Raw genomic sequence first — 16,947 nt, forward strand, 5'->3', positions numbered from 1 at the left:
CTCACCCTAGTCAAATTCCCCTAATATCTTGCTTGAATTGGGATCCGCATTTCAGTATTACACTTGCCTCCTGGGCTCTTTGTCTCATCTTGTTTTTAATCTAGACTTAACCTGCCCTTTTCTCCCTTCTGCCTTTATTTTTTCCTTCCATGACATTGACTTGTCATGGAAAGCTGGTCAGTTATTCTATAGAACCACCCACTTTCTAAGTTTATCCATATCTTTAATTTGTGTATCTACCTTCCTATAAAGAGATGTTAGCTTGGTTAGAGGCTTGATCCAAATAAAGGTCAATTATTCTTATTTTTTTTTTTTTTTTGAGGGATGAGCATAAACACTACATGGGGAACGCTATGTGCCTCCTGTTGTATCATACAATGTTTGAATGTCCTACTTTTAATGATGTTAAGATTAGTCAGTAGTTTCAGGTGATAACAGACTGGTCCTTCCATAGCCTCCCAGTAGTGGGGTTGATGAGTCAGAGTAGACATGTAATTTTTGTACGTATTGCTGAATTCCTCTCCATAGCAGATTAATCACTACACAGCCCATCAGCAGCGAGAGTGCCTGTTTGCACACAGCTTCAATAGTAGAGTATGCAGATGAGTTCTGTGTTTTTTGCTAATCTGGCAGCGAAGAGACGTTATCTCTGTGACAGTTTAATTTGCATTTAAGTGATGTTGAGGGCAGCGTTGTATTTGAAGAACTATTACAATTTTTCTTCTGGGAACTCTCTGGGGTTTGTGTTGTAGTGCACCATTTTTCTATTTTGTTCTTTATATTTTTATTTTCTTTCCATATTTAGGGCTTGTTCGTACGTCAGTGACAATACTGTTTGGTTGAGATTTAAATTGCAGACATCTTTTTTTAATCAGTCATTTGTCTTTTGACTTGTGTATGTTATTTTTTTTTCATGCAGATGCTCTTTTGATATATATTTTATAGAAAAATGTACCCATGCTTTTGGGTTTTTTTTTGGGGGGGGGGTGGTGAGTTTATTACTCACTTACATTTAGATCTTTGATCCATTCGGAGTTTATCTTCATGCACAGTATCAGGATCAGATCCATTTTCCCTCGAATGGCTACCCAATCATAATGATATTTGTTAAGCATTCTCTATGGTTTGAGATGCTAGTATTTTATATACATAAATAGAAAGATAGGTCTCACATCTATACTAAATTTCCAATGAACTTGGGCCAACTTATATTCTGTTCTATTAGTCTGTGAGTCTATTCAGTACCAGTCTCACAGAGTTTTAATGATAGAGGTTTTATCATATCAAACAAGGGCTGTAATATGGGGCCATTACCACCTCATTTCTGCCCCAGGACGTTACTACTTATTTTTCATTATCTCATTTGTTTTTTTTTTTTACTTTACATATGTTTTATAATTAGTATAACATATTGATACAGAAATACATGTATATAATCTATTACTAAAAATGTATGTTGGGGCACATTCTCTTTTTAAGAGAAGTAGGACATGGAATAAAAAAAAAGTCTGGAGGGCCAGTGTTCCAGGCAGTGTTTTTCAAACATTTCAACATGCTCATTAGATTTTATGGGGGCGAGTAGCGCAAAGAGCTGAATTTCTTAGGATGCATCGAATCCTAGCATTTGCAATGAGACGATACCCTTGGACCTTCTTGATGAGTCATCTGGATCCAGTAAAAAAAATTTTCCCTGCTAATGAGCAGGTGTCAAAATCCCACAAGAAGATATGGTTACTGGAGAAGAATGCCTAGGAAAGTCATCTTTGGTTTGGAAATAAAGATAACTTTATAAGCCCCCCCCCCCTTTTATCAAACTTTTACCTACTGTGGGACATGGGTTGCTATGATATCAATTGTGGCAAAGGGATTGGACTGTGAGGGGAAAAACTGGACCCCTATCCCAGAGAGTACTTTTACCACTCTCTAATATCCTGTATTGTGTTTTATCTCAGCCAACTTGTGAGGAGGTATTCTTTTATTCATCTGAGCTTTTAGTCAATGCTTACTAATCCAAGAGGAGCTTATATAGGTTTTTTTTTTTCTTCTTACAATACAAGGAGGCATCAGGCAATCAGTAAAATGTCTTAAAACTCCCTAAGGCAGACCAGTCTGTATATTACCTTATAACTCTAAACTCTAGGGAAACTGTATTAACAGGAGAGGAGGGAGTTCTAAGAGCAGTAAAATTATGCATTCATTAGGAAATATTCATTTTACATATGTCCTGCAACTTTTGTTATTAAAATGTTATTCTAAGGGCACCTTGGTGGCTCAGTCTGTTAAGCATCAAACTCTTGGTTTCAGCTCAGATCATGATCTCATGGTCATAAGACTGAGTCCTGTGTCAGGCTCCAAGCGGAGTGTGGAGCTTGCTTAAGATTCTCTCTCTCTCTCTCTCTCTCTCTCTCTCTCTCTGCCTGTCTCTCCTGCTTGCACTCGCTCTGTCTCTCAAAAAATTTTTTAAAAAATTGTTAAATGTAATTTTAGGAAGGTAAGAAACAAATAAAGATTACACTTGAGGTTACTTACTTACATTCAACTAATTACTAGAGAACCATTAGGTGTCAGGCACGATTCTAGGTGCTAGAGACACAAAGATGTGTTCTCTCTGGCCTTAAGAAACTCACAATCCAGAGAGAAGCACATGTAAACATGGTAAGGGTACAGCCCAGTAAGTACCATAAGAGAACCAGGAACACACTAATATCACCGGGAATGGGGAATTGAGGAGGGTTAAGAGAATGAGGAAGGGGCTTAGACCTTCAGGGAGGAGTTGCATTTGGCACATGGAGAAAATTTCAACAATGACAACAGAAGAGCAGAGAAGATGGCTGGGAAGGAGAAACACTGTATCTAAAATGGCATAGTTCACTCCCTTACACACACAGGACACAAAAGCACCTGACTTGTTCTGGGACCAAAAGTATTGCATGGAGCCAAAGGGCAACAATCCATGGCTCCAATCAGCTTATGTAGAAATTTTATCCTATCTTTTAAGACATAGCCAACTGTGTGTTTAGATTATTGGACAGACACTCAAGTTACTATTCATGCTACTGTGGGAGTTCTGACTTCTGATTAGAATCCATTCCTATTTGAAAGTGCCTCTCGAGCCTTTTTTAAAACATGAGCACAATTCTGCCTTTTCAAATTTAGCACTTTCCCAGTAGTTCAACGTGTTCCCTTTTTATTTGCGGTCATTACTTCTTCTTTGGTCTCCTTTAAAAATAGCACCAGTTTGCACTTGTCTGTAAGTCTTAGCTGGTGCTGGTGTTGGTTTTCTCTGGGCGTTGGCCTTTACACTTTTCTTTGGACTTTTCATTGCATCTGAGTTGGAATTTTTCCCTTCCTAGGTTTCGTCACTGGTCTGGGAATTTATCTCCCTCTGTTTTGTTCTATTCACTTTGTTTCACTATTTACTTTTGTTGGTTTGCTGTATTTTACCTTAAGGATTTTTTTTTTTTTTTTTTTTTTTTTTTTTATATACCTTAACGATTTTAAAGGGCTCTGCGAGATGCTGTCACGAGTCCTGTTTGTGACAAGTTGCTTTGGGTTGTGGCTTCATTACTAGTAAAAATAAAGCTTTGCAGGAAGTCACAGAATATCATACATAATATGATTTGGTTTGTTGGAAGGACAGAACAAGAAGCACAGTAAATTTTTATTTATCTTTATTTTTTTATTAAATTTTTTTAACATTTATTTATTTTTGAGAGACAGAACACAGCATGGGTGGGGGAGGTTCAGAGAGAGAGGGAGACACAGGATCCGAAGCAGGCTCCAGGCTCCGAGCTGTCAGCACAGGGCCCAACGCGGAGCGCGAACCCACAAACTGTGAGGCCATGACCTGTGTCAAAGTCAGAGGCTTAACTGACTGAGCCACCCAGGTACCCCTAAATTTTGAGTCTTTATTTTTAAAGAAACTATACAGGTATGCTCATATATGCTAGAACTATATTTTTCCCCCAAGTTTTCTGAAACTATATGCCAAAAACTTAAGAGTGGGTTATCTGTGAGGAGTGGAATAGAAGGCCAGGGGTGGGGGGCTGGAGAGTTATTTTTCACCTTATAACCTTTCTGTACTGTTTGAGCTTACCATATACATACACTGTTTTTAATGAAACATGTAAGTAAATGCATTCAACAGTGATCTATTTTTGTCTTTGATTATGGCCATAATAATGTATTTAGCAAGTTTTTAGAGTGTGGGCAAAGCTAAAACTAAAAACCAAAAACAAGTGACTGTTTTGACAAAATGAGAGTGAGTGAACTAGAAACACCCAGAATAATGGAGTAAGCCCAGGTCAGGCTTTTTCACTCTTTGCCATTATAAAAACAACTCAGTCCCAAACCGTCCCTGTAAAAAATGTTGAAAACTGAAACAGAACAGAAAATCTAATGAAACAAATAAAACCTTGATGCCGTTGACATAAGAAAGAAAGAGAGAAAGGCAAAAGTTTTCAGTTAAGCACTAAAACTCCTATCTGTTAAGATCACAAGGCTTCCTGCTCAGGGCTGTTTGACCCAAGACCATGCAGAGCTAAGAGGGTAGCTCTTGAAACACCTTCATGGGACCAGGTGCAGGAACTCTTTGCTTCTCTGTTCAGAAAAAGTAGGAAGAATTCAAACTACAGAACATTTCCAATCCACTCACCGGCCTAAAGGTCCCAAGAGTAGGATTTTGTGGTCCTGTTACCAGGCATTCATGTGAGCACACACATTCTCTCCCTCTCTCTCTCCCCACCCCTACCTCTCTCTTTCTGTGTCTCCGACTCATACGTGCACACCCTCACATACTTACTAACACAGAAGGCTACTCCTCTCCCTATCAAATGCAATCCAGTCACCTGTCTAAGGATGGCAACATAGGAAATACGTAAGACGATACTGAAGGAAGACAAACCCAGGGGTGGGAAAGAGAATAATACTGAAAAATGATAAATAGTAGCCCCTAAAGCTACTGTTTCATGCTTAGATGTTAGGGGCTGAACAGAAACTTAGAAACATTTGCAGCACACACAATTTTTAAAAATTCCTTAAAAACCAATGAACAATTTTTTCTCAAATCCCTGATTAAATTCAATTAACTACATCTCAGATATAAAACAATTTTCTGTGGGTGTGTGGGTTCGGCTTTTGGCTTTGTCCAGCAAAGCCGAGGGCAGCAGAAAGAATTACTCAAGACTCCATGCAAGTCAAGAGAGGTGAGAGGGAGGGTAAGAGAAGTCTCCCCAAGCTGCTCTCAAGCTCCCATATTTATTAGGCATACATCAAAGGGAAGACATTGCGTAATGTGTCAGTGGCTACGTGCCCGAAAGAACGTATGGGAAGCGTGTGCTTCCCAAGACTACAAAACAGCAGATGCCGAAAGCAGGGTGGAGAACAAGATAAGATATTCCATAGATAACGCAGTCTAAGGAATTCATGAGTACAGGTAAGACCTGACTTTTATATATCATTAACTAGATACTGGTCAGCTGTTTCCAGCAGGGCCAGAAAGCAGTGTAATGTGTTCCCTATAATCTCCTTAACCAGGACCTAGCTATTTGATTTCCCACGTGGGCGAATGTAAATGTCTAATTATATATGTGCACATATAGGGGTGCCTGGGTGGCTCAGTCGGTTGAGTGTCCGACTTCAGCTCAGGTCATGATCTCATGGTTCATGAGTTCGAGCCCCACATCGGGCTCTTTGCTGATGGCTCAGAGCCTGGAGCGTGTTTCGGATTCTGTGTCTCCCTCTCTCTCTGCTCCTCCCCCACTTGTCTCTGTCTCTCAAAAACAAATAAATTACATATATATATATATATATATATGTATATATATATATATATATGCATGTATAGATTTCAATAAGCCATATCAAGGAAATACTTAGGAAGTGATAGCCTGGACCACTCTACTAACATCTCACTGGGTTCCTCACTTCAACTTCCCATCCATCCACCCTGCCCATTCTCATTATTCCATCCAATATGTTCTCTTTGAAATGCAAATCTAACTGATATTCAGTGATTAAAAACCTTCAATGGGCTTCTCTTAGTTTTGAGGATAAATTCAAGCATCCTAAATCTGTCCCACAAGGCCCTTCACCACCTGGGTGCTGCCTTTTGCCCTCTCCTCTCCTCCACGTTCTGGCCATAAGGGACTTCTTCCATTCCTGCTTGCTCTTGCCCAAGTACCTCTGGGCAACATCGTTCCCTCCATATCTGAAGTGGTCTCCACCCCCACTTTGACTTGCCTAGCATGTTCTTTTCATGGAGATAGGTATACAGATATACAGTCCTATTAGACAGGACTCTCATATATACAGGAAATCCATTACAAACAATAACATGAATATTTAACTCCACTGCCTCCAAATGTCAATACTAACAGGACCATTTTTCTAACGTGTGCTATACATGTGTACACATTTCATTCTCCCTACGCCTCTAGGACGTAAGTCTATTACTGGGATTATCGCCAGTACAGATGGGTAAAGTGACACACACAGAAATCAAATAACTTGTACAAGGTCATACAGTTAGTTAGTAACTGAACATAGAGCTCAGCCTCAGAGTGCATGGTCACTACTGCTACAATATGTGATCTGAAATATGACTCAAAAAACACAATTCTATATCACAATGAATTATAATTTAATTTTTTTTTCAACGTTTTTATTTATTTTTGGGACAGAGAGAGACAGAGCATGAACAGGGGAGGGGCAGAGAGAGAGGGAGACACAGAATCAGAAACAGGCTCCAGGCTCTGAGCCATCAGCCCAGAGCCCAACATGGGGCTCGAACTCACGGACCGCGAGATCGTGACCTGGCTGAAGTCGGACGCTTAACCGACTGCGCCACCCAGGTGCCCCACGATGAATTATAATTTAAAGGTAACTGTTACAGGGGCTCCTGGGTGGCGCAGTGGGTTAAGCGTCCGACTTTGGCTCTGGTCATGATCTCGCGGTCTGTGAGTTCGAGCCCCGCGTCGGGCTCTGTGCTGACAGCTCAGAGCCTAGAGCCTGCTTCGGATTACTTGTCTCCCTCTCTCTCTACCCCTCCCCCACTTGCACTCTCTCTCCCTCAAAAATAAATAAACATTAGAACCATTTAAAAAAATAATAAAGGTAAGAATTACAGTTGTCCCATGGGATCTAGAACATTCTTGGCTACAGCGCTGATTGCACTGCTTCTGTGCACTTCGTAATTTTGGTTGCTGCGATGGCCCCCCAGAGATGTCTACATCCTAATCCCAGGAACCTATACACGTGTTATTTTACATGGTAAATAGGATTTAAGATTGTAGATGTAATTAAAGTTGCTAACCAGCTAACTTTGGGATGGATAGACTATCCTGGATTACCTAGGTGGGCCCAATGTAATTATGAGGGTCCTTTTAAGTGGAAGAGGGAGGCTGAGAGACAGAACCAGATTGGTGGCAGCCTGGCACCGCTGGCTTTGAGGCTGAAGGAATGGGACGATGAGGCGGTGGCCTCTAGAAACTGGAAAAACACCTTGGAAGCTGATTCTCCCCTAGAACCTCCAGAAGATAGCTGCCCTTTGCATACTTTGATTTTACTTTTTTTTTTCTTTTTTTAGTGTTTGTTTATTTTTGAGAGAGAGAGAGAGAAATGGAGTGTGAGTAGGGGGTGGGGGGAGAGAGGGAGACACAGAATCCGAAGCAGGCTCCAGGCTCCAAGCTGTCAGCACAGAGCCCGACACGGGGCTCGAACTCATGACCTGTGCGGTCATAACCTGAGCTGCAGTTGGACTGATGCTTAACCGACTGAGCCACCCAGGCGCCCCAAGCGTAATGTGATTTTCGCCAAGTGACACCTATTTCAGACTTCTGGCATCCAGAACTTTAAGGTAATAAGTCCGTGTTGTATTAAATCTGTGGTAATTTGTTTCTGCAACTAACACAGTTGGGTTGTTTTTCTGAGTCCCAGTCATGTTAAGAGTAACCCCTCCCAAGAAAACAGTACCCGGTTTTAAGTTTTCTTTCTCTGCTTTTGCCAAAGTAAGCACTTGACCTACATTCTGGCCCCCCTCTCCTCTCCTCGATTTTATCTTCCTCAAAGCATCAATCTGGCAACACAGGAGTACTGAGTCAGCAGTGCTATGGGATGAAAAGGTTATTTTAAATAATGGCCTTTACAGAGATCTTCTGGTCCAACTTCGACAAACAGAGCAGCGCTAGCTTGCATAGTTCAAAACATCTTCTCTACCAGCAAGGCCAGCAGGAGGAAACCAAAGTGATAGAAAATGGGTAGAGCAAACATACGGAAATTCACACAGACTCCTCTCATTAAACTGCTCCGGGGGAAAGATAAAGGAGTGTTCTCAGCCAAGGGGAACTCGCTGTTCTCTTTATGCTAACTTTTTGTTTTAGACTTATTTTTGAATGCCATTTGTGTCTGAGTCTTAAACCGGTCATCAGGTCTACCAGCAAGCCCACTTTGACCTTTACGTTCATCAAATAATTAAGACCATGCCTGGATGGAGCCAGTTCTCCCCCCACAAATGGATTGTGCTTTGTTCTTAACAATGTTTACAGAGGGCAGGATTTTCCTGGCACTGGATCCCTGGTGTGCTGTTTTGGGTAAGTCCCACCCCTGGGGCAGAACCTTGTGATTTTGCAGAAGATCCAGATTTCTCCCTGCTCCACAGTCCTCATCAGTTGATGAGAGATTACAGACTCACAGGCCAAGTGGCCTGGCTTTGGTTCCAGTCCAGATTTGAGGACCGACTGCTACCAGCCATGTAGTGTTAAGAGCAGCACATTGCTCTCATTCACATTTGACTCCTTGGCTTAGATGTCGCCTCAGAGAAATCTGAGACGTCACCTACTTAGAATTAGGGCTTCATGATGTATATCAGAATCATTAATTCCACCCATACATTTCTTTCACTTATTCCACCTCATTCTCTTCAGAGCTGGTCAACAGGTATCTATTTACGCTTACTATTAGCCAGGCACTGTGCTCAGCATTGCACATACACAGTGGTCAAACATGAAGAAATTCTTCCCCTCGTGGAGTTCCCATTTTAATGGTAAAGAAAAATACAGTTCCACTAAACACACAAATAAATGTCCATATATCAACAGGTACACCGAAATCATAGTTTAAATAACAGCAGCAACCACAAAAATCTTCTAGACTACTAAGAAAGAGATGAAAATACGGGCAAATAGAAATGAAAGAATGGAATAAGTGTGATATTACATATATAATAGGATCAAGGATAAAAGGGTGGTACAGTTATATTTGGGGTGGATATTAAGAAGATGAGTATATAATTAGAGCATAAGAAATCCACAAAGTCTTTTCCTGAATGAAGACAGCGGAAAGGGTTCAGTGCTTGGATTCAAAAACAAAGAGAGAAGTCCAATAATCTATGGAACGAATCCTCAGATCCTCAAATCCCAGCTTCATTTCTTTTCAGCCTCCGTAAGTGAGCTTTCCTGAGCCTTGGGGGTCATTATCTGTAAGTTGAAGATATGTTCAGTCTTGTGCATTTTTGAGAACTTAAAAAGAGAATATTCAAGAAAGTCCCTAGAACAGTGGCTGATATATACATAGCCTGTAATACCCAGTTTTGGGATCTGGACATGAAACCTGAATGGATACACCACAAACAGGATTGTGGAGTGAAACCTGGCCCTGAAGAAGACTCTTGTTTTTCAACAACACTGACAGCACGTTGGTTTCTAACCGTTCTCCACTAAAAGGAACCAGGGCTCCTGAGAGAAATGGCTCATCCTAGGACTAGAGCAGGAAATACACACGATCAGCATGAAGCATTTTGTGTTGCCAGAAAGTGAGGAAGCACTAAAAACAAACAAAAATGCACATATACATTTATACAACGAGAGGGTTATGTCCAAGGATACAGAAGCCACTGGAAGAACTCCCAATGGCCAAAGCTGGAAGAATGTTAGCACTAAAATAAATACAATCATATTAGACTGTAATCCAAAGTATAAAATAAATATTCACAAGCCCATACTGGTATAGAAATCATGAGAAAACATCAGAAAAATACCCACCAAGGGCCATTCTACAAAGTACTTCACCACTACTCCTCCAACTTGACAAGGTAAAAAAAAAGGGAAGTCTGAGGAATTATCACAGCCAAGAGCCTAAGGAGACATGACTACTAAGTGTAATATGGTATCCTGCATGAGATCCTGCAATAAAAAAGGACATTAGATAATAATGAAAGAAATCTGAATAAAGTGTGGACTTTAGTTAATAATAATGTGTCAAAATTGTTTCATTAATTATGACAAACTAACGGACTAATGTAAAATATTAATAAAAGGAGAAAGTGGGTGTGGTATGTATGGGAAATCTCCATACTATCTTCACAATATTTGTTTAAATCAACTGTTATAAAATAACAAAGTTAATTTAAAAAAAAAAGACAAAGAAATGAAAACATTCTTGCAATGCCAGACTTTTAGGCATCCTAGGAACGATATAGAAAAGATCCCCCCACACACCCAAATTATTCCTCCACTTGAGTCAGTGTTAGAAGAGCCAATGGTTAGATTTAATCAAAGCCTGAAGAAGAGGTTATTCCGCCCATTTGATCACTGAATAAGAAGGAGCAGAGTAAAACCATTTGGTCTGTTTTCAATTAGTGACAATTCTTAAAGTCAGTCTTGTTTTAATTTGAAATTTAGCACCATCAACAAAATATGTAACTTCCCAGCAGTTTTGTTACAGTTGCCCCACTGTGTGTCTTTGCTGCCTTTCTTCATCACTGCATTTCTTTTGTGTGTTCAACCTGATTCCAACTGATATTTCAAAATTGCATAATGGTTTTATTGTGAAGCCTTGCCTCCCCGGTTTGATTTTCTATAATATAGGTCAGCGCACCCCGTTCCCTGAGACAACTTGTGCCTTCCTCCCCCAGGAACAAAGCTCACGTCACGTCGAGTTCAGGAATACTCACTTTGGCAGTAAGAGCGTGAGAAAAAAGTCACTGTATTATGGTATTAGACACTTATCCGGCGGGTTATTTTAAATATTACATTACCAGAACTTGAATAGCAACAATAACCCATTCTGTTAAAAAAAAAAAAAAAAAAAAAAAAAAAAAAAAGAGGAAAAAAAATAAAACAAAGTAAAAGGAGGATTGCTTATAAGTGCTTCAGATCTATTGCAATTTCGTCCATTTTCCTACAAAGTTAAGGCGAAGAAAACAAAATAGTAGGAAACGTTCCCAGGATTTTAAATCTCATGAGCTCAGAATCCGTGCAAATCCTGTTTAGAACCACCCCGTGAAATTGGCTTTGGGACGTCCCCCCGCTACTCGTTCATTCAGCTTCTGAATCTTTCTAACAATCATTCCGCTGGAAGTCCCCTGAGGACACAGCAGCTGGCAGGAATCCCCAGACCAGACTTCCCTAACCGAATGTAGAAGTGCAGGTGAAGAGGATAAAAGGAATTCTGGCTCAGCAGTCACGAATGCCCCTCATCCGCTGCCCCACAAGTGCACTGCGTCGCACCCGTGCGGTCGGGAGCCTCGGAAACCCGAGAAAAACTCTGACCCTACCCCCTTCTCTGGTCCTGAGGAGTGTGGCCAGCGCCTGCCTCCCTGTGATGCCATCTTGAGATCTTAGCATCTTAGAAGTAGTGCTTGAGTTTTGCGTTCTGTTCGCGTCCCCGGGTCTCTGAAAACTTACCCCAACTTTGCAAGAGCCTACTGGTGTGGACTCTAAATGTTCTTGAGCCAGAACTGACAAAATCGGAGGCTATCGACCGCGGATGCCCGCCGTCCCCCCGCCGCCCCCGCACCCCGATTCCGGCTCGCCTGGGTGCCAAGCCAGACGGCCCCCGCGGCACACGCGCGCAGCCCGGGGCGCCAAAGACAGCCGTCGGCGCACGCCGCGTCCCGGGGCTGGAGGTCCGGGTGGGGGGAACGGTCCCAGCACGCGCGGGCGGAAGGGTGGAGGTACCCCAGCAACTTACAGCCCAGGGCGACCACCAGGTAGCGCAGCAGCAGCAGGAGGAGGCGGTGGCGGCTCCTCCTCGCCATCTTCTCGGGGTCCGAGCTGGCTGCGCCTCGGAAGCCGAGGGTCCCGGCGGCCGGAGCGCGGGAGGGCCCGGGCTGGGGGGCGGGGGGGCCGGGCGGGGGCTGAACTTCTGGGGCAGGAGAGGAGAGGCCGGCTCCGGGGAGACCAGGGGAGCGGTGGGCGGACCCCAATGGATGTCAGTTTCCCCCTGCCGGGGGCGCCTTCTCAGCCGGCCGCCTAGGGGCACGTCTGGCTTGGCCGGGGACCTGGGGGGGGGGGGGTCTGGGCTGTTCCTTTTGTGGGGTGGAGGGTGGGAGCGGGAGGGCCGTGGATGCCGGGCGAGGTGTGGGCTGGGTCCTAATGAGGGGGCAGGAGGAGGCGAGGAGCGGAAGGGAAGCCCCGGCGGGCGTCCCCCCGCCCCCGCGCCGCCGGGATTGATCGGCTTTGTGTCTGGTCCCGCGCGGGGGCTGCCAGCTGTCCCCGGGGTGAGGAGCCGGGGGGGGGGGGGGGGGGGGGCGGGAGGCGCGGGCGGCGGGCGCTCGGGCGAGGGGTGGGGGGAGGCGGCGGTGGAGGGCAACTCCGCCCGCCTCGCTCCAACTCCTTTCTTCCCTCTCCTTGGCACAAAACTTTTCGGGTTTTCAACCTAGGGGTGGAGATTTTTGGAAAATTTCTGTCCAACGGGCGAAGCTGCGGGGGGGCGGGGGCGCTGCCGGGAGATGGGATCCGCCGGCTCCGCCTTGGACGCGAGAGGGGAAAAAAAAAGAAAAAAAAAAAAAGCAATGAGGACTCACGCTGGAAGGCAGGGCTCCGATTTTAGCAAGAGCCTTGGCCCCTTCTCAGCGTAAGCTTTGTGCTCTTTGGAGAGTTAAGGTGTGTTTTGTGTTCTTTGCTTTTCACGTGTCAGAGTTGGAAGTTCATCTAACGGTGTGAAATATTTATTATGTTTCTTTTCTTTCCAGTTACATAACTGCTGCCTGTGGAGTTTTCCACATGTTAAAACTCTACAGCTGCCCTTTGTCAGGTTTATTTTTGGTCTACTGTGCTTTTAAAAGGGAAACCCATTATGAATGCTCTGTTGCCTGCTTTAAAATTGACCTGCACTTATACTGCACACACTCCAAGGGCTAAACAGACAATTTTTCTATTTGCTCCCAGGGACCAAAAATGTCTGGTGCATTCAAGAATAGTGACAGGTCTGGAAAAAGGCCATTCCCAAGAGAAGAAATTGTGATACATCAGTTTTTCAAAGGTAGAATAATGGATAAAGTTCTGAATAGAAGACAGTTGATTTAGTGGTGTGCACATGAAGAATTTAGCTCACTGGACAAAGGCGACCAGAGTTTAGATATGCGGAGCTGTGAGGAATGAGACCTCCCTGCTGTTTCCTTGGTGACAGGGATGGAAGCTTGATACTCAAGGCGGGAGACGGGCAGAGGACCCAGAAAGTCAAAATGGCAAAAACGTAAGAGCTACACTCCCGTCAAGCAAGGGGAGAGGACACAGATTTAACAACACATTTTTATGCCAGTTTTCTGGGCAGTGACCAGAAAAATATAATGCTTTACAAGAGTTGTTGGCATTCTCTTTTCTTGTTCTTGCCACTATGGATCTCTTTTGCTCCTCCCTAAAGACACACACAAAAAGGCATACTTCTTTTTTTTTTTTTTCTGCGACATCCTAGGTGAATAAGTGATTCACTCAGTTGTCATCAGTTAAAGCATTTGTCAAATAGCTACAGTGTGTTGGATGCTGGGGTACAATGATGAACAAGACTGAGTCTTTGCTACTAACGAGCTCACGGTCTTGAGAGAGAAAGTCCCATCTGGAAAGATTTCTAATATCACCTAAGTGTTGTGGGAGAACAGAAAATAATAACAGCACTTTTTACTGAGTGCTTTCTCAGTGGGGGAGTCTGGCTAGTGCCACAATGAATGCCCCAACAACTCCCTAAGGGAGAAAATGTTATCATTCCCACTTTGCAGATGAAAACTGGACTGCTAGATGCCAGTGGCTTGTTCAAGGTCAAAAATAAGGGGGATGTTCCTCTATTGGAGGGTGTGTGCAGGGCTTTATAAGGCATGAAAAATTGTAGTTGTTGAAAGGAAGAAAATAAGCAAATGGCATTCTAGGTAGAGAAAAGAGCAAGATGAAAAGCTGGAAAATTCTGGCTTGTTTAGGTAAAGCAATATTCTACAGTGCCAGCGGAAGTGGCAAGAACCGAAAAGGCGGTTGGATTATGAGAATCATTCAGTGCCATACTACAGACTCTGGACCTTATCCTGCAGTTAAAGAGCTTTTTGAAAGCACTAGAGTAGGATATAAAAAAAAAGAAAAAAAAATCATGTTTTAAAACTGTGCTATCCCATATGGCAGCCTCCAGATCCATGTAGCTGTGTCGATTTGGATTCACTCAAATTTAAAATTCAAGTCTCCAGTCACACTAGCTATGTTTGATGTTCTCAATAGGAACATAGGGGGTAATGGTTAATCTATTGGCCAGTGCAGATATAGAGCATTTCCATCAGTGCAGGAAGTTTTACAAGACACTGCTGCCTTAGAATGATGACTGGTGTGGAAATGTAAAGTGGATTAGAGATCAGACAATCAGGAGGTTAGATAATTCTGAAAACTATTGCAATATTCTGAGAAAGAGCTGAGGCATGAGGTAAATGATCACAGTGGGGAAAGTAAAGAAGCAAGTAGATTCAAATGATATTTCACAAACCTGGTTAGCAGGATTGTCATGGATTAGGTATGGGGGTGACAAGGGGGAGAGGGTAACTGAGATTTTTAGCCTGGGTTGGTGTATGCGTTTGTTATAAATAGCACATTAACTGAATAAGAAACAGAGGGAGTATACATAATTCCAGCAGATTTGGAATGAGTTGACTGATTTGCTAGAATTGCTCACAGAATTCAAGGAAACTTACTGACTTACTGTCCCCTGTTTATTAAGAAGGATGCAACCAAACAGCCAGATGAAGAGATACATAGGGTGAGGTGTGGAAGGGTCCTGAGCACAGGAGCTTTTACCTCATGGAGTTGGGGGACACCGTCCTCCTGGTATATGGATACATTCGCTAACCTGGAAGATGTCTGATCCCTGTAGTTTAGGGGTTTTTATGGAGGTTTTGTTAGGTAGGTATGACTAAAGAAATCATTGGCCATTGATGATTAACTCAATCTCCAGCCTCTCACCCCCTCTGGAGGTGTGAGGCGGGGCTGAAAGTTCTAACCCTCTAATCATGCCCAGGCCCCTCTGGTGACCAGCCCCCAATCTGAAGCTATCTAGGAGCCCCCAGCCACTAGACATCTCATTAGCATTCAAAAGACACTCATCGTTCCAGAGATCCCAAGGGTCTTAGAAGCTTTTGTGTTAGGAAACTGGGACTAAGATAAAATATTATAACAAAAGATGCTGCTATCAGCCCATCACTCCGGAAATTACAAGGATTTTAGGAGCTCTGTACAGGAATCAGGGATGGAGACCAAATATGTATGTGTTATTATATCACAATATCACACTATACAGTCTAGTAATTATGCTTCTTGGAATTTATCCAAAGGAGCCGAAAAACTTATGTCCACACCAAAACCTGCTCATGGATGGTTGGAACAGCTTTATCCATAATTGTCAAAACTTGGAACCAATCAAGATGTTCTTCAGTAGGTGAATGGATAAATAACCTATAGTACATGCAGACAGTGGAATACTATTCAGAGCTAAAAAAGAAATGAATCCATGAAAAGAACTGGAGGAACCTTAAATGCAGATCACAAAGTGAAAGAAGCCAATATCCCCAATGGCTACATCTGGTATGATTCTGACTATATGACATTCTGGAGAAGTCAAAAGTATGGAGGCAGTAAAAATCAGTGGTTTTCAGGGGTTAGGGGAGACAGAGGGATGGATAGGTGGAATACAGAGGATTTTTTAGGGTAGTGAAGCTACCTACCCTACAGCGGTGAATACATATCAACATATATTTGTCCAAACCCACCCATAGAATATACAACACCAAGAGTGAACCGTAATGCAAACTGTGGACTCTGGGTGATCGTGATGTGTCAGTGTAGGTTTATGAATTTAACCAATGTATCATTCTGGTGGGGGATGCTGATAATGGGGGAGGGTATGTGGGAAATCTCTGTGACCTTCTGCTTAATTTTGCTGTGAACCTAAAATTGCCCTAAGAAAAACCCCCAAGATCTAGCAACAAAATTAAAACAAACCAAAAGAAGACCTAGAGAAAGATCACAGAAAAGAGCAGTCAAAAAAGAGTGAGAGGAAATGGGAGAGAATTAGGAGCAAAGGTGTTTACAGCGTCACATGCCAAAAGAAGAGGACGGAGAATTTCTCCTGCAGTTAGCAATTATGAGGGCATTGACCCCTTGGACAACAGAGAAAGCAAGCCTCCACCCAACTTTTAGAAAAAATGTAGACACTTGTGTTCCATACTTAACAAGGTATAAAACTAGGGCATGGGATAGAAACAAATACTGACGTGATTACAAACATCAGCGGCCGGATGCTGGAAGGAATAGCAGTGGTTAATACTGCACAGTGAGTGCTTGGGAGCTGGTTTCATTATCTCCCTGATGGCAAGAATCCCTGCCCTGAGGCAGCATGGGGCGGTTTGTCAGGAGGCCTGGAGGGGAAACACAGGAGTCCCTCAACCTCCCTTCTATTCTCTGTGCTCCTACTGGGCTCCCCCTCTCCCCACGTGTCATAATCCCTCTTACTACGGCACTATACACAGTTTTGTCAGGCCAGCATCCATGGGGACTTGGTGCTTTGGGACATCTTACCATTGTTTGTTCTTTCCACCACCCTCATTCTGAATTCAAGGGAAGGTTGAGGAGGTGTGGAGGCACACTTCCTGAAACGAGCAGTGGAGAGAAGGCTGGGTTTAAATTGAGTGACTTCTCACAACAT

At 43.1% G+C, this 16,947-nt stretch overlaps 1 protein-coding gene across 4 annotated transcripts in view; it reads right to left on the minus strand.

The window, feature by feature from the left end:
• Positions 1 to 12,537, minus strand: part of JAM2 (junctional adhesion molecule 2) — a 60,012-nt gene extending 47,475 nt beyond the window's left edge. The window contains exon 1 of one of the 4 annotated variants that reach the window (XR_006718244.1): positions 11,968 to 12,535. Coding sequence is in view for 3 of the 4 variants with exons in the window: in XM_045501585.1 (XP_045357541.1) it covers positions 11,968 to 12,034 (67 nt within the window). In the remaining variant the exon portion in view is untranslated. Of the gene's footprint in view, positions 1 to 11,967 lie in introns of all 4 variants that reach the window. The other 3 variants (XM_045501585.1, XM_045501587.1, XM_045501586.1) reach the window with 3 other exon arrangements.
• Between the last annotated feature and the right edge of the window lie 4,410 nt (positions 12,538 to 16,947).

The sequence above is a fragment of the Leopardus geoffroyi genome, chromosome C2 (assembly GCF_018350155.1).
Source record: "Leopardus geoffroyi isolate Oge1 chromosome C2, O.geoffroyi_Oge1_pat1.0, whole genome shotgun sequence".
Taxonomy (NCBI): Eukaryota; Metazoa; Chordata; class Mammalia; order Carnivora; family Felidae; genus Leopardus; species Leopardus geoffroyi.